The sequence below is a fragment of the Castanea sativa genome, chromosome 2 (genome assembly GCF_040712315.1).
Source record: "Castanea sativa cultivar Marrone di Chiusa Pesio chromosome 2, ASM4071231v1".
Classification (NCBI taxonomy): domain Eukaryota; kingdom Viridiplantae; phylum Streptophyta; class Magnoliopsida; order Fagales; family Fagaceae; genus Castanea; species Castanea sativa.
Genome location: NC_134014.1, coordinates 10,120,836 through 10,147,970, shown reverse-complemented (window position 1 = coordinate 10,147,970; position 27,135 = coordinate 10,120,836). Strand labels below are relative to the sequence as shown.

The 27,135-nt window shown below is 37.9% G+C and overlaps 1 protein-coding gene and 1 pseudogene across 1 annotated transcript; both read right to left on the bottom strand.

The window, feature by feature from the left end:
* Positions 1–4,135: 4,135 nt before the first annotated feature.
* LOC142623366 (ferritin-like catalase Nec2) lies at positions 4,136–6,319 on the bottom strand. Its single transcript, XM_075796764.1, has 3 exons — positions 5,994–6,319; positions 5,455–5,680; positions 4,136–4,507 (listed from the first exon to the last, which is right to left on the bottom strand). The coding sequence occupies exons 1-3, from the start codon at positions 6,317–6,319 to the stop codon at positions 4,136–4,138; spliced, it is 924 nt and encodes a 307-aa protein (XP_075652879.1).
* A 6,173-nt stretch (positions 6,320–12,492) lies between these two features.
* LOC142623456 (ferritin-like catalase Nec2) lies at positions 12,493–26,172 on the bottom strand (annotated as a pseudogene).
* Between the last annotated feature and the right edge of the window lie 963 nt (positions 26,173–27,135).

Here is a 27,135-nt window from a genome sequence, read left to right as displayed (position 1 = left end):
CTTTTATGCTATTGAAATCATTAATAATTGATTTTTAGACTTGGATTGTTTTTAATCCTAACTTCTATTTTAATATGGTTCAACTTTGAAATGTTCAACAAGTCGATTAATGGAGATATTAGTAGTTGTAATCCAAGATCAAATTTTAAGAAAACAATATCTATAGTGTGTGTGTGTTTCTCAAAAAAGAAGAAGAGATACTCAGTGTTATTAAGTCATCCCTCATCGGTAAGGTGTGATATTGAGAAGGGGTTTATTACTTACTCTGTGACACTAACTGCCGCATGTAGTTTTGGTGTTGGCGTGTGAATGTATTCCCTTATCTCATCTCTATTTCCCTATATATGTGTGTGTGTGTTTCTCCAAAATGTGTGTATATATATATATATAAAATAAAAAAATCTGATGTTGTTCTGTTCACAACATTGTAGCTCAAATCTTCAAAAATATTTCATCTTTCTTTTATCTGTTTTTGGGACACAGAAACATAGAGGGTTCAAAGATATAGGGATACCCATACCCATCACATTTACAACTCACAAGACCCCTCACCCACCACCAAACCAGAAATATATAGTTCAATATTCTTCACATTCACTAGCTGTGAAGAACCCATTAACCAGCCAAAACCAAGCCATCCATAAATGCTGTTCAGTTCACAATGCTATTGATGTCTGCTAAGTAAATTTAGAACTCACTTTCACTTTTTATATTTCTTTTCGTTTGACTAGATGATGTAAAAAGCTTGGATTTTTCAAGTGGGTTTGTTGACAGAAAAAATGGACAGTACTGGGAATTTTGTAGTGGGTTTGTTGTCTTGTTGATAGAAAAGATTGGAGCAAAGAACAGAGAGGTGGGGTTGGGGTTTCATGTTTTAGGTTTCATTGTTCTTCACTAATTTCATCCAATTTTCCATTTATTATCTCTCATTTGTGATTATTCTTTGTGTTTGGCTAATTTCGTTGTGTTTTTGTTCAAATTTGTATGCAAGATTAGTGGGTTTTAGATATGTATAATTGTTTGTGGAGAGTGTTAGCAAGAGCTCAGTTGGATAATTTTTGTGTTCTAAAGTTCTTGAGCAAGTTTCTAAATTATTAAAAAGCCACCTTTTGATCTTATTTTTTAAAATTTTGTTATGTTTTTTAAGTTTGTAACGGAGAAAGTTCATAGGTGGGTAACAGACCCCTAATAGAGCAAATCTGAAGTGGGCAAAGTGTCAAATTCTAAACTATAGGTAAACAACTTAAATTTTGACCAAACCACATGTGAATAATTTGTAATTTGCCCTAAAACTTAATACTAGAAGTTAGTAAACTTAGATAATATCGCTAGATCTAAAGACTCTAAACATACCCATTGGCAACACAGTCATATAAGAGAGAGAGGGAGAAAGAAAGAAAGATACTGCTAGAGTTGGGTTGAGGCTAGAGTCCCCAGCCATCTTCGCTGTGGGTTTCCATTTGACTAGAGCTGAGAGGATAACATGAGATTCTCATAATGAATCGGGGTTTTAAGCCAAGCAGCAACTGCGCCATAAGGAGGATTTATTTTTTGTTTTTTTTTTTAAATGGCTAAAATGTGAAACTTATCTTCTAAGTTTCTTCTGATTTTATTTCAGTCATCTAACTTTACTTTCGTTCATTTTAGTCTTCTAAGTTTCAAATTTATTCAATTAAGGCTTTTCTAGTCAACTTTTATTAAAATTTTTTATAAAAAAATGTTAGAAAAATATTTTTCAATCATTAGTTTTTTTTAATTTAAAAAATTTGAAGAAAAATTAACTGCAATAATTGAATAAACTTGAAAGTTACATGACTAAAATGAACGAAATCAAAGTTAGAGGACTGAAATAAAATCTGAAGAAATTTAGAGGGTCAGTTTTTACACTTTTTAAATTTATTTTCAGTTTTTGTTTTTGAGTAAACAACAATTATTGAGAGATACTACGTCTATAACATTTTCACAACAAATCATAGGCGGTTAGTTGTTATTGGTTCTAATTTGAACCTACCACTAAAATTACTTTTCTACTCCACCAATAACAATCTGTAATAACTAGCCACATAAGATTTTTTGTAAAAATATTGTGTACATATCATTTCTCACAACTATTAGCTATAGCTATAAGGATTTTTTTTTCCTGTATTTGGAGGAATCCTAATACATTGAATAGAGTCCTAAACATGTAGGTTTTGTTTATTTTTAATATAAATGGAATTTGGAGAGGCTTTGTCACCAAGGAATGGGCGGGTGTTATTTATTTTTTAGATTTTTCCGAACCAAATTTTAAAATTTGAAAGAGACAAAATGGAATTTTGAAAGGGAATAATCTGTTTTGAATTTTTTCTCAAAATATTAGGGGGGCCGGCAAGTAATTTTGAAGATCAAATATGGTTTTGTTACTACTATTAGTGGAAATTTAGGGGAGGCCATGGCTCCAATGTGGCTCCACCTATATATATGGCACATTTCAAGCTCGCCCTGTGCATCCGTGCATGCATATAGTTTTAGGTTATAATTCATTATGGTTTCAAAGTAAGGGTGGCAAAGTAAGCCTAAACTCATTTTCCCACCCAAACCCACCCACTTTAATTGAACCCAAACCCACCCAATTATTAGTTGGGTTAAATGAGCATCAACTCAATTAGACCAAGTGATTATTGGGTTTTAACTAAAAACCCATTGAGCCCATTTAACCCAAAAACAATATATCCAAATTCAATCGGCCCTTCCCATTAAAAAAAAAAAACCCTCAAGACTTTTCAGTGTTTCAGTTTCATTTTCCTTCATTTTCTCTGCCTCCAAACACTTCTCTCTCTCTCTCTCTCTCTCTCTCTCTCTCTCTCTCTCTCTCTTTCTCGCTTGCTCTCTCTCTTTCTCTCTCTAAATTCGGGCAAAGAAAAGCAAAACTCTCTCTCTCTCTCTCTCTCTCTCTCTCTCTCTCTCTCTCTCTCTCTCTCTCTCTCTCTCTCTCTCTCTGTTATTTGGATGTAGATGCTCTTTGAAACTTGTAACTTGTCAACGCGACTCACCATGACTAGGCCGAGTTCGACTCAGGTTGTTCCACCTCATGGCTAATAATCCGTTGGAGGCCACTAATGACGATTTCCTCGAGTCAAACTGATATTGGTGCTGCTGAGGCTGGAGATCGGTTTGTGTGCTTGGATTGTTGATTTTTATTTGCTGACCTGTCATGGTTCAATTTGGGTTTAAAGGGTTGATTAGGTCTTCGTTTTCATGGCTGGGTTTTTCATGGTGCTTTCTTGGCTGGGTTTTCATAGTTGTGCTCGATTTTCATGGTTGGAAAACTGGTGGATTTTCGTTTGGATACTGAGAAAAAAATGGTGGAAAGAAATTTATATTTGAGTTCTTTTCTTTATTTCTGTTCTTGTTTGTTTCCATGTGCTTGGCTTCATTTGGATTTTTTTTTTTGATTTTTCAATTTTTAGTCTTTATTTGGAAAGAAAATCTTGATTTTCTTGGGCAAATTTTGAATACCCAGAAAATCAAAAATATTGTAAAAGAAAAATATTTTTAAAGATTTATTTTAAGTTTAGTTAATGACATGGAATAGATAATTACACGTGCCACTGTTTAATTGAACCAAAACTAGGCATGACATAACACTTTAATTTTTGGTCATTTTCACATTGATGGCATTTTGGTAATTTTAATAATTGGGTAATTGGGTAAGTTGGGGATTACCCATAATAATTGAGTTGGGTTGGGTTGGATTTGGGTAAGAAGTAATTAGTTAAATGAGTTTTAATGGATAAATGAGTTTTATATACCCAATCCAATAATGCCCACCCTAAACCCACTCATTTGACACCCTTGTTTCAAAGACATTACTCGCTGAAGCTCGCTATTCAAATTATAAAGTTTAAAACTTTTTTTTAATGATATGATAGGATTTGAATTAATAACGTCCATTCTATTTGGAATCCATAGAAAGTGTAAGCTTTTGAAAAAACTTGATAAAAGCTTAAAATGACAATTTTGTCACACATATATTACTTAATAATAAAGACTCACAAATGTTTTATTCATTATTAATGCAACTGGCGCATAGCTTAAACAATGAACCAGAAAACACGGAAGCTTGTTTTCTTGTAATAAAGTTGTGTGCATATAATTAAAGTAGATGAGATCTGGCAATGCGACCATTGCCTCCTTTTGGATAGAATCCACCGGGTTTTTTCTCATCACCAGAGCCATACACAATCCTCAATATCTCTTCCGCGGTCCTGTCAAATGCAACAGAGTCTGCATCTCCAGCAAGCACGTTTCCATTGATCTTTCCCTCAGCACCTTCAGCTAGAGGAACCACAAGGCCTTCATCTTTGCGACCTTGATGTCCAAGCCTATCTCTTAGTTCTGAAAAGCGATTTGTAAACTCTCCCACAGTTATTCCATATGGCGACACTATCTCCTTTGCATGCTCGTATAGGTATGCTCGAATAACAGCATCTTGGCCTGATTCCACGCCTAAAAGGCCTGCAACAAGCTGAACATATACAAGTCGACATTGTTAGAATAATGGTTTGATAATTTTTGGACAAATAGTAATTTATTATGATATTAAAGTAAGTGTTGTGAATGTACTCCTATTTCCGTGCTCTACTGATCTACTTCTCAAATAATAAAAAGGTTTGAGTTTACATTAAATTTGGTATAACTTTTATCAACTTTACACTGCTCAATAACTATATATATTAAAAGTAAATCTTGAAAAATCCACTATTAAATAACTTGAATTACATTGTCTCCTTTTATCTTATATGTATGCAAAACATAAAGATAATCAAAGATTAATTATTATCTCATTTATGAAATGCTTAAAATTAATTTTTTTTTAACTTTAAAAATAGTTAGAAAAAAATGATACTGCTAAAGTGCTAATTAAAAAATAAATTATATCTAGTTGATACCAAATATGGCTTGTACGTTAAAAATATAGAAAACATATATAATTCAATGATAGGATTTTAATTTTAATATAATAAAAAAATTATTAGGTGAGTTATATGAAATATAACTTGATTATGGACCATTAAAAGAATTGCAAATTTCATTTGTCAAGCTTTATTACTGTTTGTGTGTTTTAATAAGTATTAATGTTTCCTAAAAAAAAATGGATGTTTATCCCACATTGGTTATGTGTGTTAGAGTTTCAATCCTTATAACCCTAAGCTATTACTATAAAGGTTAGACCATTTTATTGTGTTACTCTGGTTATATAATATATTATAAGCCTGTTTAAAAAATAAGTATTACTATTTTCTAAAAAAAAAAAAAAAGCTTTATCATTTCTTAGCATAAAAAAATAGTTTATTCCACAAAAAGTATATAACTATGTAAATATATACACACACATGCGCATAGAAGCAATAGATTATTGATACTGTCTGTTTTGTAGAACATTACTATGGATCAAGTTTAAATCTTGATTACCCTTCTAGAACTAGGGGCTTTGAGTTTTGGAATTGTTCCAACATAGCCAGTAAGTCCAACATAAGGAATAAGGTAAGATGCAAGGAGGAAGTGAACTCCACTGTAATAAGGATCAAAAGGTGGGGACAACTTTTTCCCTATTGCAGCATCAACTGTTTTTGCAAATGATTCTTTACTTAAGTCTAATAATGGTCTTGGAAATCCTTTAACGACTTTTTGAATGGCCCTGCATCAAGAACTTAATAGTTAGTACCATGATAATTTTGATTATCAAAAAAGTACCATGATAATTTTTTTTTAAAATTTATAGCTATGATAGGATTTAAAATCTATAGTATCTACATTATGATAATTATGATACTTGTTTATTATTGTGTTAAGACATCAATGTGTTTCTATTCAATATAAGTGGTATTCAAACTCAAATCCCTTATTTAAGGCAAAAAATATTTATCAATCAAACTAATTGGAACCCATTAGCCACTAAACCCAAACAAAAAAGCCCAAAAGAAATTGAATAATGATTTTAAAAGAGAAACCTCAAGTGTCCAACTTCTTGGTAAGCAAATTGCAGGATAACATCTTGGGTAAAATGATCTAAATTTGCCTTTTTAGCGCCAAGGGGTGTTGGACCTCCCTTGGTTAAATTTGGAGCAACTTTATCTAAGCCATAACCCAAAGCGCCATACAAAAAGAATTCAGCTTCAAAGAATTCTAAATTTAGAGGAAATTCCAAAAGATCCACGTCTGCTTTTGCAATATGGTGATGGTCTATGGTGAATTCAGAAGAATAAATCTTGGGGAGGAAGAAGAGGGAGATTAGTAAAGTGGTGATGGTGGCTGTGCTAGTAGCAGTTAGTGCCATCGTTTTTTTTTTTTTTTTTTTTTTGGTAGGCTATTTTTGCTAGCTAGTGGTAGATATGTTTTTTTTTTTTGTTTTTTTTATGCTAATATTGTTTGTATTTATATATAATCTCTAGATAGTTATATTTAGCAAAATTCCACATGGCTAAGTAACATTATTGTTTATATTTAGAATAATTCCACATGGCTATCTAACTTATCTACAATCGTATTATTCTAGCTAGAATAATACGATTGTAGATAAGTTAGATTGATGCTGATGCTATTGTTTATATTTAGAATAACATGGACATTGTCTTTGCATGGTTAGGTGACTGTTGAATGGGGGGTGATTTGAAAAGGTAAAACTAATTCTGTATTATTAATTTGAGTTGTGAACTTATGATTTATTGATGCTAATGTGGACTTTGTAAGAACCAACTCTAAAAACTAAATCAGCCCTTGCATCATATATAAAAAATACATAATTTCATAAAGGACATTTATATTCTAGATTCAAATCCTATTAGTAGTAATCTGTTAAAAAAAGCGAAAAAGATGGATTCAAATCCTATTAGTAACAATTTGTTAAAAAAGAGAGAGAAAAAGATGGATTCAAATCCTATCAGTAACAATTTGTTAAAAAAGGGAGAAATATATGGATTCAAATCCTATCAGTAACAATTTGTTAAAAAATAAAGAAAAAGATGGACTCAAATTCTATCAGTAACATTAGTAACTTTCAGGTCCCATACATGATTTGGTTACCACCAATTGATGGAACAAGTAGGTTCTCCCTTACGGTATAAGTCTAATAATAACCAATTCTACCCTATTCAAATCCTATTAGGCTCCCTTTGCTACCAAATTCAGGACGAGAAAGCATATAGACTTCTCCATCCAAGTACCCAGGCAAAAATGCGTTATTCACATCTAACTGTGTGAGATGCTACCCTTGTATAGCTACCAATGCAAGAATTGTTCAAATAGTAACAAAATTTAACAACTGGTGAGAATATCTCACAATAATCTAGGCCCTATTTGGGTATATCCTTTGGCCACCCACCTACTCTTATGTACCTTTCAATTGAACTAACTACTATAAGCTTGATTTTGTAGACCCACTTACACCCAATGGGATGTTTACCAGGTGGTATTTTGGTCATAACCCAAGTGTGATTGGCCTTTTAAGGAAGAGATTTCAGCATCCATGAATTGCCTTTGTTGAGTTTATAAGGGAGGCCAAAATCAAGGGAACATATCAAAAACATTATGATCCCATCAGCTTCGAATTAGTATAGTCAGTGTGGAGTTTCCTATTGAATTACCTCCTTGCAAGTGTCTTCTTCATGATTTTGTGATGCATACACAGTAGCTTGAGATAGCCGGTGGCGGAGCCATGGATTTCTCTTAGGGGGGCCAAGCTAATTATAATAAAGTTCTTAGGTTGAAAAAAAAAAAAATTCATGACTAAAAAGTAAAATCAGTGTTTTATTTCATAAATTAACTTTCACTCAACAAAGTTACCTTATCTTCTTTTGTGCTATTGAAATCATTAATAATTGATTTTTAGACTTGGATTGTTTTTAATCCTACCTTCTATTTTAATATGGTTCAAATTTGAAATGTTCAACAAGTCGATTAATGGAGATATTAGTAGTTGTAATCCAAGATCAAATTTTAAGAAAACAATATCTATAGTGTGTGTGTGTTTCTCAAAAAAAAAAAAAAAAGTTACTCAGTGTTGTTGAGTCATCCCACATCGGTAATGTGTGATATTGAGAAGGGGTTTATTACTTGTTCTGTGACACTAACTGCCGCATGCAGTTTTGGTGTTGGCGTGTGAATGTATTCCCTTATATCATACCTCTTCCCCTATGTATGTGTGTGTGTGTGTCACTGGCGGAGCCAGAGGGGGGCGAGGGGGGGCACCTGCCCCCCCTGACTCCTAATTTTTTTTTTTTGAATTAGTAGTCACATGGAGGAAAAAAGAAAAAAGAAAAAAAAAAGACTTCTACTTGTTGAAACTTGAAAGTGACCAAGCCACCTATTTCACTATTTTTTTATATTATTATTTACAAAATTTTTACTATTTATGATACTTTTCAAAGCATTTTATCTTTGAATGATGCTAAAAATATTACAAATTTTACTACTTATGTCTTACAAATTGGCATGTCACCAATCACAAAAAATAATTTCAAACATTTATTCATTATATTTTTTAAGTAACACTAATCATATTTTTATTCCATCAGTTTGTAAATTTTTTAGCAGCTATGAATTGGTTGTTTTTGTTTATTTATTTTAATAATATGAAATATTCATATTTGCTTACAATTGTTTATGTATTTTGTTATTATTGTTGATTAATGTTTTTTTAGATAAATTTCACTTTTAATATCGTCTTTTCATTTTGCTCCCTCTGACTAAAATCCTAACTCCACCACTGGTGTGTGTGTGTGTGTTTCTCCAATATATATATATATAAAATAAAAAAATCTGATATTGTTCTGTTCACAACATTGTAGCTCAAATCTTCAAAAATATTTCATCTTTCTTCATCTGTTTTTGGGACAGAGAAACATAGAGGGTTCAAAGATATAGGGATACCCATACCCATCACATTTACAACTCACAAGACCCCTCACCCACCACCAAACAAGAAATATATAGTTCAATATTCTTCACATTCACTAGCTGTGAAGAACCCATTAATTAACCAGCCAAAAACCAAGCCATCCATAAATGCTGTTCAGTTCACAATGCTATTGATGTCTGCTAAGTAAATTTAGAACTCACTTTCACTTTATATTTTTCTTTTCGTTTGACTAGATGATGTAAAAAGCTTGGATTTTTCAAGTGGGTTTGTTGACAGAAAAAATGGACAGTACTGGGAATTTTGTAGTGGGTTTGTTGTTTTGTTGATAGAAAAGATTGGAGCAAAGAACAGAGAGGTGGGGTTGGGGTTTCATGTTTTAGGTTTCATTGTTCTTCACTAATTTCATCCAATTTTCCATTTATTATCTCTCATTTGTGATTATTCTTTGTGTTTGGCTAATTTCGTTGTGTTTTTGTTCTAATTTGTATGCAAGATTAGTGGGTTTTAGATATGTATAATCGTTTGTGGAGAGTGTTAGCAAGAGCTCAGTTGGATAATTTTTGTGTTCTAAAGATCTTGAGCAAGTTTCTAAATTATTAAAAAGCCACCTTTTGATCTTATTTTTTAAAATTTTGTTATGTTTTTTAAGTTTGTAACGGAGAAAGTTCATAGGTGGGTAACGGACCCCTAAAGAGCAAATCTGAAGTGGGCAAAGTGTCAAATTTTAAACTATAGGTAAACAACTTAAATTTTGGCCAAATTACATGCGGGTAATTTGTAATTTGCCCTAAAACTTAATACTAGAAGTTAGTAAACTTAGATAATATCACTAGATCTAAAGACTCTAAACATACCCACTGGCAGCACAGTCATAGAAGAGAGAGAGGGAGAAAGAAAGAAAGATACCGCTAGAGTTGGGTTGAGGCTAGAGTTGCCAGCCATCTTCGCTGTGGGTTTCCATTTGACTAGAGCTGAGAGGATAACATGAGGTTCACACAATGAATCGGGGTTTGAAGCCAAGCAGCAACTGCGCCGTAAAGAGGATTTATTTTTTGTTTTTTGTTTTTAAATGGCTAAAATGCAAATCTTACCTTCTAAGTTTCTTCTGATTTTATTTTAGTCCTCTAACTTTACTTTCGTTCATTTTAGTCTTCTAAGTTTCAAATTTATTCAATTAAGGCTTTTCTAGTCAACTTTTATTAAAATTTTTTATAAAAAAATGTTAGAAAAATATTTTTCAATCATTAGTTGTTTTTAATTTAAAAAATTTGAAGAAAAATTAACCGCAATAATTGAATAAACTTGAAAGTTACAGGACTGAAATGAACGAAATCAAAGTTAGAGGACTGAAATGAAATCTGAAGAAATTTAGAGGGTCAGTTTTTACACTTTTTAAATTTATTTTCAGTTTTTGTTTTTGAGTAAACAACAATTATTGAGAGATGCTACGTCCACAACATTTTCACAACAAATCATAGGCGGTTAGTTGTTATTGGTTCTAATTTGAACCTACCTCTAAAATTACTTTTCTACTCCACCAATAACAATCTGTAATAACTAGCCACATAAGATTTTTTGTGAAAATGTTGTGTACATATCATTTCTCACAACTATTAGCTATAGCTATAAAGATTTTTTTTTCCTGTATTTGGAGGAATCCTAATACATTGAATAGAGTCCTAAACATGTAGGTTTTGTTTATTTTTAATATAAATGGAATTTGGAGAGGCTTTGTCACCAAGGAATGGGCGGGTGTTATTTATTTTTTAGATTTTTCTGAACCAAATTTTAAAATTTGAAAGAGACCAAATGGAATTTTGAAAGGGAATAATCTGTTTTGAATTTTTTCTCAAAATATTAGGGGGGGCCGGCAAGTAATTTTAAAGATCAAATATGGTTTTGTTACTACTATTAGTGAAAATTTAGGGGAGGCCATGGCTCCAATGTGGCTCCGCCTATATATATGGCACATTTCAAGCTCGCCCTGTGCATGCGTGCATGCATATAGTTTTAGGTTATAATTCATTATGGTTTCAAAGTAAGGGTGGCAAAGTAAGCCTAAACTCATTTTCCCACCCAAACTGACCCACTTTAATTGAACCCAAACCCACCCAATTATTAGTTGGGTTAAATGGGCATCAACTCAATTAGACCAAGTGATTATTGGGTTTTAACTAAAAACCCATTGAGCCTATTTAATCCAAAAACAATATATCCAAATTCAATCAGCCCTTCCCATAAAAAAAAAAACCCTCAAGACTTTTCAGTGTTTCAGTTTCATTTTCCTTCATTTTCTTTGCCTCCAGACACTTCTCTCTCTCTCTCTCTCTCTCTCTCTCTCTCTCTCTCTCTCTCTCTCTCTCTCGCTTGCTCTCTCTCTTTCTCTCTCTAAATTCGGGCAAAGAAAAGCAAAACTCTCTCTCTCTCTCTCTCTCTCTGTTATTTGGATGTAGATGCTCTTTGAAACTCGTAACTTGTCAATGCGACTCACCACGACTAGGCCGAGTTCGACTCAGGTTGTTCCACCTCATGGCCAATAATCTGTCAGAGGCCACTAATGACGATTTCCTCGAGTCAAATTGATATTGGTGCTGCTGAGGCTGGAGATCGGTTTGTGTGCTTGGATTGTTGATTTTTATTTGCTGACCTGTCATGGTTCAATTTGGGTCTAAAGGGTTGATTAGGTCTTCGTTTTCATGGCTGGGTTTTTCATGGTGCTTTCTTGGACGGGTTTTTATAGTTGGGCTCGATTTTCATGGTTGGAAAACTGGTGGATTTTGGTTTGGATACTGAGAAAAAATGGTGGAAAGAAATTTCTATCTGAGTTCTTTTCTTTATTTCTGTTCTTGTTTGTTTCCATGTGCTTGGATTCATTTGGATTTTTGTTTTGATTTTTCAATTTTTAGTATTTATTTGGAAAGAAAATCTTGATTTTCTTGGGCAAATTTCGAATACCCAGAAAATCAAAATTATTGCAAAAGAAAAATATTTTTAAAGATTTATTTTAAGTTTAGTTAATGACATGGAATAGATAATTACACGTGCCACTGTTTAATTGAACCAAAACTAGGCATGACATAACACTTTAATTTTTGGTCATTTTCACATTAATGGCATTTTGGTAATTCTAATAATTGGGTAATTGGTTAAGTTGGGGATTACCCATAATAATTGAGTTGGGTTGGGTTGGATTTGGGTAAAAAGTAATTAGTTAAATGGGTTTTAATGGGTAAATGAGTTTTATATATCCAACCCAATAATACCCACCCTAAACCCACCCATTTGACACCATTGTTCAAAGACATTACTCACTGAAGCTGGCTATTCAAATTAGAAAGTTTAAAACTTTTTTTTAATGATACAATAGGATTTGAATTAATAACGTCCATTCTATTTGGAATCCACAGAAAGTGTAAGCTTTTGAACAAACTTGGTAAAAGCTTAAAATGACAATTTTGTCACACATATATATTACTTAATAATAAAAACTCACAAATGTTTTACTCATTATTAATGCAACTGGCACATAGCTTAAACAATGAACCAGAAAACACGGAAGCTTGTTTTCTTGTAATAAAGTTGTGTGCATATAATTAAAGTAGATGAGATCTGGCAATGCGACCATTGCCTCCTTTTGGATAGAATCCACCGGGTTTTTTCTCATCCCCAGAGCCATACACAATCCTCAATATCTCTTCCGCGGTCCTGTCAAATGCAACAGAGTCTGCATCTCCAGCAAGCACGTTTCCATTGATCTTTCCCTCAGCACCTTCAGCTAGAGGAACCACAAGGCCTTCATCTTTGTGACCTCGATGTCCAAGCCTATCTCTTAGTTCTGAAAAGCGATTTGTAAACTCTCCCACAGTTATTCCATATGGTGACACTATCTCCTTTGCATGCTCGTATAGGTATGCTCGAATAACAGCATCTTGGCCTGATTCCGCCTAAAAGGCCTTCAACAAGCTGAACATATACAATTTGACATCGTTAGAATAATGGTTTGATAATTTTTGGACAAGTAGTAATTTATTATGATATTAAAGTAAGTGTTGTGAATGTACTCCTGTTTCCGTGCTCTACTGATCTACTTCTCAAATAATAAAAAGGGTTGGGTTTACATTAAATTTGGTGTAACTTTTATCAAGGTTACACTAATCAATAACTATATATATTAAATGTAAATTTTGAAAAATCCAATGTTAAATAACTTGAATTACATTGTCTCCTTTTATCTTTTTTTTTTTTTTAATCTTATTTTTTTTTTTAATATTTTAAATACAAGATAGAATTCTACTCTAACCTAATCTAAGTATATATATGTGTGAAGCTCCCTCTCGGAGACTGCCCCCCACACCCCACAAGCACCACAAGCATTTATACTTGTGGAGTGACCATCGCACCAAGGATGTGCGGTGGTGTCTCCTTTTATCTTATATGTATGAAAAACATAAGGATGATCAGAGATTAATTATTTTCTCATTTATGAAATGCTTAAAATTCAATTTTTTTACTTTAAAAATAATTAGAAAAAAATGATGCTACTAATTAAATAGTAAATTATATCTAGTGGATACCAAATTTGGCTTGTACGTTAAAAATATAGAAAAAAATATATAATTCAATGATAGGATTTTTAAAATTTTAATATAATAAAAAAATTATTAGGTGAGTTATGTAAGTGCACAATTGTGCCTGGACCAAAAAACACACGTGGGCTTAGGCCCAATGAGCCTTAAACAATGAAATTTGTAGAGTATGGACTCGCAATCTAGTTTAGTGATATTCGAAACTTGACAAATAGGCTAAAATATTACAGTATTTACAAATAATAGACAAATGGGGCAAAATGAACCTCCTCGGACGTAAGCCGAGGAAAACTTCCCTTTCTTAATATATTATTTCTCTTTCTTCTTTCAAAGGTTACAGTCTTTAATGTTTTTTTCCTCTCCCTTTTTCTTTACTCTCTTCCCTCCTTAAATACTTCTTCTTCTTCCCTCTTTATCCACGTGTAACGCAAATCACCCTATTAGACACCTGTCCCATCCACCACCCTCTGGAAGTCTTTAAAAGATAGCAAGAAGGCTGACTTCTACTATTCAGGGGTCATTCCCCCATTAATGCGGCCATGGAGGTAGGTGCAGGGTCTTTAATGTGGAGGTAGCAGCCTTTTTCTGAGATATTTTTCTCACATCGTTGCGTCCGGAGGGTGCTTAAATCCCCCTCTTAACCAACGGTTTTTCCAGAACTCTGCCTTGATCTTTTTGGCGAATCCCAGGGTCATCGTGCGTCTGTTCGAGAAGAGATTCGTCCTCGGACGAATCCTCGGACTCTCGACTCATGGGCCGACCTACAGTTCTAGGAGGCTTTTAGTCTAAAACAAACTAGCGCCCATCAATAAAGCCCAAAGCCCAAATACTTACTTAGGTCCTTTTAGTCCCTACAATAGCCCCTCAAAATTTTTCCTCATCCGAGGAGAAAAATAGGATTTTTATCTGACCAGAGCTCCCTTCACACGTTTCGTACATCACCATGCGTGTGGGGGTTGTTTCATTCCTAGAAAATGCCATTTGGCGCTTCGATTTCCAGAACGCGCGCATTTATGACCACAAGTTACACCCTGTTCCCCACGTTCAATGGTGAGATGAACATCCAACAATCCTCATCACCTCCTGAAAATTTGGGCGGGAAGAATCCAATTTCGAGGCCGCCTCCCGCACGTCATGACGTTTGGAAATCTGCGCCCTCATTCATTTCTTCAGAATTCAATCACATCAGAGCGTCAATCATCATCTTTTCTCTCTAGAAACCCGTGGAAACTCGCATAACTACAAACTCGTAAGTCCTTACTTTCTCTACTTTTTTTCTCCTCGGATTCTGTCCTCGGCTTCCTTCTTAACCACATTCCTTTTATAAAGCTTGCCCTTTCCTTTCTCTTAGATGGGTAGATTTAAGTGTTTAGTTGATACCACCGCTGGGATGGAAGGCTTTAGGGCCAAATACCATATTCCCAGTGACGTGGGTTTGAAATACTGCCCGGTAGAAGCCGTAGGTGGTTCTAGGAATACGGGAGAGGTCATTATCCCCATGATTGGTGGGATGACCCTCCATATGAGAAGCGTAACTAGGGAATACCTTCGTAACCACAGGTTGTGTCCAGACCAATGCGCACCCAATGTTTTTAGGGTCTTAGGAAGTGTCGACGCTCTAAATGAGCAGATGGGCCTGAACCTCACTTGGCATGATGTTGTCTTCATGTACGAATGCCACAAACTTAGGAACGTAGGCTATTACATTAAATCCCGGTCTAGTGTAGTTAGGTTAATTTCCTGTCTGCCCAAGTCTAATAAAGGCATGAAGGATGACACCTCATCGCGTCAGGCAACTGGCACGACGGCCCTCACTGCCCAGTCGTATGGGGAGACCCAGGTTTGGTTCTTTAGGAGTTAATTTCTCTACCCCGACCTTTAATCTAAAAATCTTCTAATATTTATTTCCTTTTTACACATTGTCCATTTCGATTTCTCATATGCATTGCAGATCTGACCATACTTGGCTTCTTTGGTATTCTTTCTTGCAGATAAACAACTCGTGCGCCCCCGTCTGAGCCACTGCAACGTTGCTGATCTGAACCGCATACTGCGCTCAGAAGTGTTTGTAAGTGAAGACCTGAAACTTTGAGCGGCTAACCTAATACTAGGGTACGATCCAATATCCTCGGATTTCTAGGAGATAGAGAACTCGATTATCACGGGGGATAGGAGGCGTAAGAGAATAGACGTAGCAAGGCTGCACTTTCTTGCCGACCACGACATCCCCGACGACCTCAACACCATCCTATACACGTGACCCATCGTGGCGATCCCTCTCTCGGCGCACTCTCAAGCAACTGCCGTTGCGGAGGAGCAAGTATCCTCTTCGGACACGTTGGACGACGAGATATACCAGTTTCAGCTTGAGAACGTCGAAAGACCCCGAGGAAACCAGTTTGTCGTGCTCTCTGACGAGGAAGAAGAGCCCGTCGAGGCCTCCGGAGTTGCAGGTTTAATTTTTGCTTGGCCTGACGACGATTCCGAAGAGGAAGAAATGGACGTGCTTCAAGGCCTTCTAACGAAGAGAGGCGAGAAAGTCGCCCAAAAAAGAGTAGGAGGGTCCCAAGTTCCTCCATCCTTGCCACCTCCACCTCCTCCAGCTGATCCTAAACCTCCGATTGAGGAGCCCAAGAAGAAAAGAAAGGGGGAGGCCGAGGAGGCTGGTGGTGAAAAGCAGAAGAAGACAAGACAGCAGCCTCAGCAAGCTCAGCAGCAGAAGCTGGACAAAGGCAAGGGACGTGCTCGTTTAGTTGAAAGTGAGGAAATTAGGGACATGGCCGAAGTGTGCCGAGCACCGGCTACCTGGTCTCCCAACTTGAGATTGGACGGAGCACCAATCTCTTGCCAGTCCAGCATCACGACATTCCAACAAGGCCACACCCACCACCTGGCCGAGGCGTTGGAACGTCCCCTTCTGCTGCCCAATGATATGGACGCCTTGGAAAAAATGAGCCAGCCTCAGCTGTTTCTTTCTTTGAAAAGGGACTTAGCCCTGGTAAGTTTCACTTCTTACGAATATTTCATTTTTAATGATATCGGATTATTAGTAAGTGTTTTCCTGCATCTAACTCTCTGATACTTTGCCACAGGCCATTCAAGAGGTCTTTACTGCGGAGAAATTTGTGGAAGATTCTCGGAAGAAGGTCAGAATGGAGCAGGAGATACGACTGGAGATTGAGAAGTCCCTGGGCCAGGCCCTCGCAGAAAACGAGAAACTCACCTCTCAGCTGGCCAACCTAAAAAGGGAGAGAGACGGCGCCGAGGCCAGCCTGAGAACGGTGAGGACTCAAGTGGAGGGGCAGTGCAAGCTTCTTCATCAAAAGGACAATGAACTCTCCAGAGCGTAGAAGGAACGCTCTGACTTGGAGAAGGAGCTTGCGCAGATAAAGAAGGAAGCTCGCACCTTCAAAGGTTTACTGGAGACTGAGAAGAAGGCTAGCTACTAAGAAGGGGTGACGGTGGCACAAGACCAGCTGACAGAGGCGTTCGCCCTTGTGCCGAGAATACTGTCAGCAAGTCTGGGGCAAAGCCCTAAACGTAGCAGGGGTTCCTTTAACTTCCGAGTTGAGGAAGCCCGAGAACGTTTGGCTTCCCCTTGACATATAGGAGATAGAAGAGGCTCCTGGTGTCCCATCTGCCCCTAAGACAGCTCCTGCTCTCCCTCCTGTGATCCCAGAACCCATTCCAGATCCTACAAAACCTTTAGGTTCCAATAAAGAGAAGGAAGGGTGTGGAGGTGCCGAGAAAGACCCAAGCCAAAGTGTGGAGCCTACTGTCCCTCCAACAACTACAGCAGATAAAGGGAAGCAAGTTCTGTCTTCCTTTGAGTTGGAGCTAAGAAACACTGAGGCAACCAGCAGTTCTCAGTAAGACCCCCCTACAAAAGTTTAGGGCCGAGCCTAGGACTTCTCTTTCTTTGTAATTAAAGTTTAGCATGTAATGTATGTCAGAATAATTAATGAAAGACAGTTTCGTTTGATTTTCATTTGACTTGTATTTATTTAATCTTTGTGTTTGCCATAAGAATTCCTCTCAAACTATATTTCATGAGTATATTAGGCACGAAGTAATAACAAACACCTAACAGACTAACTTAACTATTTGCAAACATTTGAAAATTAACTATTTGCAAACATTTGAAAAGTAAAGCGTTCAAGAACCTACCAAAAACAAACTTGGTTTAGATGATAAATAGTGCCACACTTTGCAAACCCATGTGATACTTAGAATTTGTAACTTAAACGCTAATAATAGTAAAATGTGGGGTCCGAGAATCCTACCTTACCAAATTTATGTTTAATACTTAAAGATGTATGACTTAAAATTCTATTTAAACATGATATGTGGTCCGAGGACCATACTTAACCAAACTTCTGTTTGATGTTTTAAAACATATCAATTTCCACAAGGCAGGTGGTCCGAGGAACATATATTACCAAGTTTCTGTTCGATATTTTAAGAACATATTAATTTCCACAAGGTATGTGGTCCGAGGACCATGCATTACCAAGTTCCTGTTTGATATTTTAAAACATATCAATTTCCACAAGGTATGTGGTCCGAAGACCATGCATTACCAAGTTCCTGTTTGATATTTTAAAACATATCAATTTCCACAAGGTATGTGGTCCATGGACCATGCATTACCAAGTTTCTGTTTGATATTTTAAAACATATCAATTTCCACAAGGCATGTGGTCCATGGATCATGCATTACCAAGTTTCTGTTTGATATTTTAGAACATATCAATTTCCACAAGGCATGTGGTCTGAGGACCATGCATTACCAAGTTTCTGTTTGCTATTTAAGAACATATCAATTTCCACAAGGATGTGGTCCGAGGACCATGCATTACCAAGTTTCTGCTTGATATTTTAGAAAATATCAATTGCCACAAGGCATGTGGTCCGAGGACCATGCATTACCAAGTTTCTGTTTGATATTTTAGAACATATCAATTTTCACAAGGTATGTGGTCCGAGGACCATGCATTACCAAGTTTCTGTTTGATATTTTAGAACATATCAATTTTCACAAGGTATGTGGTCCGAGGACTATGCATTACCAAGTTTCTGTTTGATATTTTAGAACATATCAATTTCCACAAGGCATGTGGTCCGAGGACCATGCATTACCAAGTTTCTGTTTGATATTTTGAGAGTTGTGATTGATAAGCCCATATACATTTATAATTTAAACCACAAACGACAAAAGCGCCCTTTATTAATAATAATACCTTCGAAGGTTGTTTACATTCCACGGACGTTGTACAGCTTTTTCATCTAGATCAGCTAGTCGATATGACCCTATGCCTGCTACAGAAATAATATGATATGGTCCTTCCTAGTTCGGTCCTAATTTGCCCCAGGCTGGGTTTCTAGCAGTACCTACAACCTTTCTTAGGACCAGATCCCTAGGCGCGAGTGGCCTGAGCTTCACATGGGCATCATACCCTCGTTTAAGCTTCTGCTGATAATAAGCCATTTGGACCATAGCTGTCTCTCGCCGTTCCTTAACTAAATCTAGGCTCTTCTCCAGGAGGCCGTTGTTATTTTCTGGGCTAAAAGTACTCGTCCTCAATGTGGGGAAGCTCGACTCTAAAGGTATCACTGCCTCGGCCCCATAAGTCATAGAGAATGGTGTTTCTCCTGTGGATTTGCGCGGCGTAGTTTGATACGTCCATAGAATGTGTGGTAGTTCTTCTACCCATCTGCCCTTCGCATCGTCCAGTCTTTTCTTGAGTCCACTAACTATAACCTTGTTAACGGCCTCGGCTTGCCCGTTTCCCTGAGGATAAGCTGGAGTGGAGTATCTATTTATGATGCCCATGTCACCACAATATTTCCTAAAAGCTCTACTATTAAATTGAACGCCATTGTCCGAAATGAGTGTATGTGGTACTCCAAATCTAGTGATGATGTTTTTCCATATGAACTTCTTGGAACCGATGTCCCTAATATTTGCCAAGGGCTCAGCCTCTACCCATTTGGTGAAGTAGTCGGTCCCCACAAGTAGCCACCTTTTGTTTCCTACAGCCCTCGGAAAGGGTCCTACTATGTCCAATCCCCATTGAGCGAAAGGCCAAGGACTGGAAAGAGGGTTAAGGACTCCCCCAGGTTGATGGATGTTAGGAGCAAATCTCTGGCATTGGTCACACTTTCTTGCATAGTCTTGAGCTTCCCTTTGCATATTCGGCCACCAATATCCTTGAGTGAGTGCCCTATGAGCTAGGGACCTTCCCCCAGTATGGCTACCACAAATTCCTTCATGCAGTTCTTCCAAAAGCGCCTTCGTTGATTCGGGGTGCACACATAACAAATATGGTCTGGAGAAGGACTGTTTATACAATTTCTGATCCTCAGACAACCAGAAACGCGATGCCTTTCGACGGATCTTGTCTGCTTCAGACTTGTCGTCGGGAAGAATGTCGTGTTTCAGAAAAGATATCATAGGATCGATCCAACTAGGTCCAGGCCTTATCAAATGGATCCGGGCTGCACCAACAGTGGTAAGAGCTGGCGCTAGCAAACCTTCGACAAGGATAATCCTAGGCAAACCCTGAGTCGAGGACGTCGCTAAGGTAGCCAAAGAGTCTGCATGCATATTTCCACTTCTAGAAACGTGAGACAAGATAAAGGAATCGAATTTAGATTGTAAACGTTTGACCTCGGTCAAGTATTCTTGCATTTTTGGGTCCCTAGCCTCCATGGTCCCCGTCACCTGGCCGACCACTAACTGAGAATCTGAGAGCATGTGAACTTCCTTTCCGCCCATCCTATGTACCATGTTCATGCTGACCAAGACTGCTTCGTACTCGGCCTCATTATTAGTAGCCGAAAACGCCAACCTTAGGGATTTTTCAAAGACAATCCCTTCGGGGGATACCAGGACGAGTCCGATGCCAGACCCTCTCTAGTTAGCTGCCCCATCAACGGATACGTTCCAAGTCAAAGGTCTTTCGTTTGTAATCATGCCAACTGATTTCTCATCCATGTGTGATTCCTTCAAAGTTTCTTCCAACAATGGTTCGGCGAACTCTGCCACCAAATCTGCAAGAACCTGGCCTTTCACCGAGGTACGTGGCATGTATTTGATGTCAAAGGCTCCCAAAATAGTTCCCCATTTAGCCACCCTTCCAAAGTAGTCGGCACTACGCAACACTGACTTGAGAGGCAGTTGGGTCAAAACTACAACGGTGTGGGACTGGAAATAATGAGGAAGCCTCTGCGTGGCATGAACTACGGCTAGAAGTGCTTTCTCCAAAAGTAAGTAACGCACCTCGGTGTCATTCAGCGTCTTGTTGACGTAATAGACCGGTCTTTGCACCCCACTGTCATCCCTTATGAGGACCAGGCTGACTGCATGGACGACCACTGTCAGATACGCAAATAGGACCTCATCTACTTCAGGCCGAGACATAATGGGTGGCGGGGAAAAATATTCCTTAAGTTGTTGGAAGGCTATAACGCACTCTTCGGACCATTGGAACCCCTTCCATTTATTCAACAGTTGGAAGAAAGGCCTGCATCGGTCAACTGACCGCGAGATGAACCTATTGAGAGCAGCGATCATTCTGGTTAATTTCTGAACTTCCTTTGGATTCCGAGGTGGCTGTAAAGTTTGAATGGCTCTGACCTGTGCCGGATTCACTTCTATCCCTCTATGAGTAACCATATAACCCAAGAACTTACCAGAACTCACCCCAAAAGAACACTTCGAGGCATTAAGACGCAACCTGTACTTTCTAAGTACCTGAAAAGTGTTGTCCAAATCTTTCACGTGCGCAGATATCGTCTTACTCTTCACTACCATGTCATCCACATATATCTCAATGGTCTTTCCCAGCTGCAATTCAAACATTCTGGTCATCATCCTTTGGTAAGTAGCCCCAGCATTCTTCAACCCGAACGGCATCACTTTATAGTGATAATTCCCTGTTGGAGTAATAAAGGCAGTTTTCTCCTGATCTTCTGTCGCTAATGGAATTTGGTGATAACCTTGGAAGACATCCAAAAAACTCATCCGAGGATGTCCGACGGTGGCGTCCACTAGCTGGTCGATGCGGGTCATCGGGAACGAGTCCTTTGGGTAGGCTTTGTTTAAATCTGTGAAGTCTACACATACTCGCCATTTTCCATTCTTCTTTTTGACCACAACCGTATGCGCCAACCACTCCGGATAAAAAACTTCCTTGATAGCCCCAGCCTTCTTGAGCTTGAGCACCTCCACTTTAACGGCTTCGGAATGCTTCTTGGAGGAACGTCGAGGGGGTTGCCTTCTAGGAGGAATAGCAGGACTGACGTTCAAATGATGACAAATGAAGCTTGGGTCAACACCCGGAGCTTCATAGGGGTCCCAGGCAAAAATATCGATGTTGTTCTTTAGAAACTCCATCAATTCCATCTTCTCCTGGTGTGGTAAACATACTCCAACCTGGAAGAACCTTTCGGGATCTTCCGATATCAAAAACTTCTCAAGGTCTTCGCATATGGCCTCCTCTACTGTCACCACGTCAGGCGCATCCAGAGTCGTTAATTGCTATAAGTCTTTCACAGCCGAGGTCGAGGACTACGCTTCGGTCTGATGCAGCATTGAGGCCGATATGCATTGCCTGGCCATCAATTGGCTGCCAAGAATCTCTTCAATGCACTCCCCCAAAGGGAACTTAACCTTAACATGCAAGGTGAAGGAAACAGCCCCCAAAGCGTGCAGTCAGGGTCGGGTAAAGATGGCTGTGTATGGGGAATATGCATCGACCACGATAAAATCCACCTCAACCGTCTCGGAGCCAGATTGCACGGGCAACCGAATCTGTCCCTTTGGTATAACGGATTTCCCTTCAAAACTTATTAACGGTGAGTCATAAGGGGTGAGGTCCTCCAACTTCAACTTCAACCCCTTGAATAAGTCAGGATACATGATATCCGCGCCACTGCCTTGATCAATCATCACCCTTTTTACATCATAATTCCCTATCCTCAGAGTGACCACTAGGGCATCGTTATGGGGTTGGATGGTTCCAGCTTTATCTTCCTCTGAAAATCCCAAGACAAGCACATTCAACTTCAATCTCTTCGGCTTGGAGCCCCGCTCCTCGGCTTGGGAGTGTGAAACTGCCATTACCCTGGTGGGACATGAGCCAGTCCTGCCAGGCGCAGCGAAGATAACGTTGATCGTTTCCAAAGGAGGCTGAGATGAATTATTCCTCTGGTTATTCGAGCCAGACTGACTGCCCTGTCTGCTAGGTTGGTACAGGTGTTGCTTTAATTTTCCTTCACTGACGAGCTGCTCCAAATGGTTCCAGAGGGTTCGACAGTTTTTGGTAGTATGACCCACGTCTTGATGGTACTGATAAAAGAGATTCTGATTCCTCCTGGCAGGATCCCCCGCCATCTTACTAGGCCATCTAAAGTAGGGTTCCTTACGGACCTTCTCTAGTAGCTGGTGCACCAGTTCTCGGAATATAGTATTAACAGTCTGAGGTGCCGCCGAGCCAGACTGTCCGGAGTAATCTCTTCTCGGCTTGTTGTTGTGATATCTGTCCGACCTGAAATCCTTTCTCTCCTGCGGGATAACCTTCGCCTTACCCTTCCCTTGCTGTTGGTCTTCCTCGACCCTTTTGTATTCGTCAATACGGTCCATGAGGCGACGTACACTCCGTACGGGTTTCTTGGTCAAGGACTTCCTCAAGTCATGATCGGTTGGAAGACCTACTTTAAAAGTATTGATCGCCACCTCGTCAAAATCACCGTCTATCTCGTTAAACATCTCCCAATACCTGTAGGAGTATGCTTTCAACGTCTCGCCCTCCTTCATAGCCATAGATAACAGCGAGTCCAACGGTCGAGGAACTCTGCTGCATGTAATAAACCGTGATGCGAATGCTCTAGTCAGTTCCCCGAACGAACCTACAGACCCAGATTTCAGACCGTTGAACCACCTCATAGCAATAGGTCCCAAGCTAGAAGGGAAGACTTTGCACATCAGGGTCTCATTGTGAGAATGCATTGCCATTCTCTGGTTAAAGTGGCTCACATGTTCCACCGGGTCAGTCCGGCCATTATAAATGGTAAAGGTGGGTTGGGTGAACCTTCTGGGGAGTCTTCCATTTCAATCCTACGTGAGAATGGTAACTTAGAGAGTTGGTGCAACGCCCGGCTCATAGCATCGTTCCCCAAGCCCCTGGAGGGGAGCTTCTTGTGCCTATGACCTGGTGAGCCATTCTCTTCACAAGAGGATGTTTTGCTGGGGGGCGACCATGACCTTGAACTGTAACTACTTCCCCGAGATCTCCCTAAAGAAAGACTAGATGAGGATGGCGAATGCCTCCGTCTGAAGCGGCGTAACTTCCTCTTAAGATGATTGATCTCCTTCTGCATGGCTTTGGCACCATCTTCATGGGTGGTATTGTCTCCTCCACCGTGAGTATGACTCGCTCTAGGATACTCGGTGTGAATTCTACCCTCTCGATCCCTCCGGTGCTCAAGATGCTCGAAAAGATCCTCAGGTTGCGATCCCTGAGATTCTGCATGGTGTGAGCCTAAGCTTGCCATGGTGTTCCAGTTCCTTCAACACTAGATCCCCACAGACGGCTCCAATTGTAAGTGCACAATTGTGCCTGGACCCAAAAACACACGTGGGCTCAGGCCCAATGATCCTTAAACAATGAAATTTGTAGAGTGTGGGCTCGCAATCTAGTTTAGTGATATTCGAAACTTGACGAACATGCTAAAATATTACAGTATTTACAAATAATAGACACATGGGGCAAAATGAACCTCCTCGGACGTAAGCCGAGGACAACTTCCCTTTCTTAATATATTATTTCTCTTTCTTCTTTCAAAGGTTACAGTCTTTAATGTTTTTTTCCTCTCCCTTTTTCTTTACTCTCTTCCCACCTTAAATACTTCTTCTTCTTCCCTCTTTATCCACGTGTAACGCAAATCATCCTATTAGACACTTGTCCCATCCACCACCCTCTGGAAGTCTTTAAATAACAGCAAAAAGGCTGACTTCTACTATTCAGGGGTCATTCCCCCATTAATGCGGCCAGGGAGGTAGGTGCAGGGTCTTTAATGTGGAGGTAGCAGCCTTTTTCTGAGATATTTCTCTCATACCGTTGCGTTCGGAGGGTGCTTAAATCCCCCTCTTAACCAACGGTTTTTCCAGAACTCTGCCTTGATCTTTTTGGCGAATCCCAGGGTTATCGTGGGTTTGTTCGAGGAGAGATTCGTCCTCGGACGAATCCTCGGACTCTCAACTCATGGGTCGACCTACAGTTCTAGGGGGCTTTTAGTCTAAAACAAACTAGCGCCCATCAACAAAGCCCAAGGCCCAAATACTTACTTAGGTCCTTTTAGTCCCCACAAGTTATATGAAATATAACTTGATTATGGGCCATTAAAAGAATTATAAATTTAATTTGTCAAGCGTTATTATTGTTTGTGTCTTCTAATTAATAAGTATTATTGTTTCCTTAAAAAAAAAAATGTTTATCCCACATTGGTTGTGTGTGTTAGAGTTTCAATCCTTATAACCATAGACTACTACTACAAAGGTTAGACCCTTTTGTAGTGATACTCTAGTTTTGTAATATATTATAACCTTATTTAAAAATAAGTATTATTGTTTCCTCAAAAAAAAAAAAAATGCTTTATCATTTCTTAGCATAAAAAAATAGTTTATTCTACAAAAAAAAAAAATGGTAGTATATACTGTGTATATATATACACACACATGCGCATAGAAGCAATAAATTATTGATACTAGCTGTCTATTTTGTAGAACATTACTATGGATCAAGTTTAAATCTTGATTACCCTTCTAGAACTAGGGGCTTTGAGTTTTGGAATTGTTCCAACATAGCCCGTAAGTCCAACATAAGGAATAAGGTAAGATGCAAGGAGGAAGTGAACTCCACTGTAATAAGGATCAAAAGGTGGGGACAACTTTTTCCCTGTGGCAGCATCAACTGTTTTTGCAAATGATTCTTTACTTAAGTCTAATAATGGTCTTGGAATTCCTTTAACGACTTTTTGAATGGCCCTGCGTCAAGAACTTAATAGTTAGTACCATGATAATTTTGATTATCAAAAAAGTACCATGATAATTTTTTTCAAATAATTTATAGCTATGATAGGATTTAAAATATATTGTAACTACATTATGATAATTGTTTATCATTATGTTAAGACATCAATGTGTTTCTATTCAATATAGGTGGTATTCAAAACCTAAATCCCTTATTTAAGGCTAAAAATATTTATCAATCAAACTAACTGAAATCCATTAGCCATTAAACCCAAACAAAATTGCCCTAAAGAAATTGAATAATGATTTTAAAAGAGAAACCTCAAGTGTCCAACTTCTTGGTAAGCAAATTGCAGGATAACATCTTGGGTAAAATGATCTAAATTTGCCTTTTTAGCGCCAAGGGGTGTTGGGCCTCCCTTGGTTAAATTTGGAGCAACTTTATCTAAGCCATAACCCAAAGCGCCATACAAAAAAAATTCAGCTTCAAAGAATTCTAAATTTAGAGGAAATTCCAAAAGATCCACGTCTGCTTTTGCAAAACGTCTATGGTGATGGTCTATGGTGAATTCAGAAGAATAAATTTTGGGGAGGAAGAAGAGGGAGAATAGTAAAGTGGTGATGGTGGCTGTGCTAGTTGCAGTTAGTGCCATCGTTTTTTTTTTTTTGGTAGGCTATTTTTGCTAGCTAGCTAGCGGTAGATATGATTTTTTTTTTTGTTTTTTTGTTTTTTTGTTTTCGTTTTTGTTTTTTGGATGCTAATGTTTTTATTTATATATAATCTCTACATAGTTATATTTAGCAAAATTCCATATGGCCAAGTAACATTATTGTTTATATTTAGAATAATGCCATTGTTTGTATCTAGAATAATACGATTGTAGATAAGTTAGATTGATGCTGATGCTATTGTTTATATTTAGAATAATATGGACATTGTCTTTGCATGATTAGGTGACTGTTGAATGGGGGGTGATTTGAAAAGGTAAAACTAATACTGTATTATTTTATGATTTATTGATGCTAATGTGGGCTTTGTAAGAACCAACTCTAAAAGCTAAATCAGCCCTTGCATCGTATATAAAAAATAAATAATTTTATAAAGGACATGTATATTCTAGATTCAAACCCTATTAGTAGTAATCTGTTAAAAAAAAAAAGGAAAAAGATGGATTCAAATCCTATTAGTAACAATTTGTTTAAAAAGAGAGAAAAAGATGGATTCAAATCCTATCAGTAACAATTTGTTAAAAAAGAGAGAAATCTATGGATTCAAATCCTATCAGTAACAATTTGTTAAAAAATAAAGAAAAAGATGGATTCAGATCCTACAAATATGTAAAAGAAAGTTCCAAAGAAGGAGGTAGACCCTGGATTGCTTTTAGTAACTTTCAGGTCCCATACATGATTTGGTTACCGCCAATTGATGGAACAAGTAGGTTCTCCCTTACGATATAAGTCTAATAATAACCAATTCTGCAATATTCAGTCAAGCCTACTAGATGATAGATTTTGATATTTTATTTTATTGTTAATTTATGACTTCTTTTAAATGGAACTTAATGGACTCTAGAAATTTGTTCCCATCTTATTGGGACTTAGAGAAATGGACTTTA

Bases quoted from the DNA above. Each gene is read 5' to 3' on its own strand.
- LOC142623366 (XM_075796764.1), bottom strand. From the start codon at position 6,319: ATGGCACTAACTGCTACTAGCACAGCCACCATCACCACTTTACTAATC. The intron at 5,681-5,993 runs GTTTCTCTTTTA...TTCTTGATGCAG, and splicing joins CAAGAAGTTGGACACTTGAG to GGCCATTCAAAAAGTCGTTA. The intron at 4,508-5,454 runs GTAATCAAGATT...GTATATGTTCAG, and splicing joins AAGCCCCTAGTTCTAGAAGG to CTTGTTGCAGGCCTTTTAGG.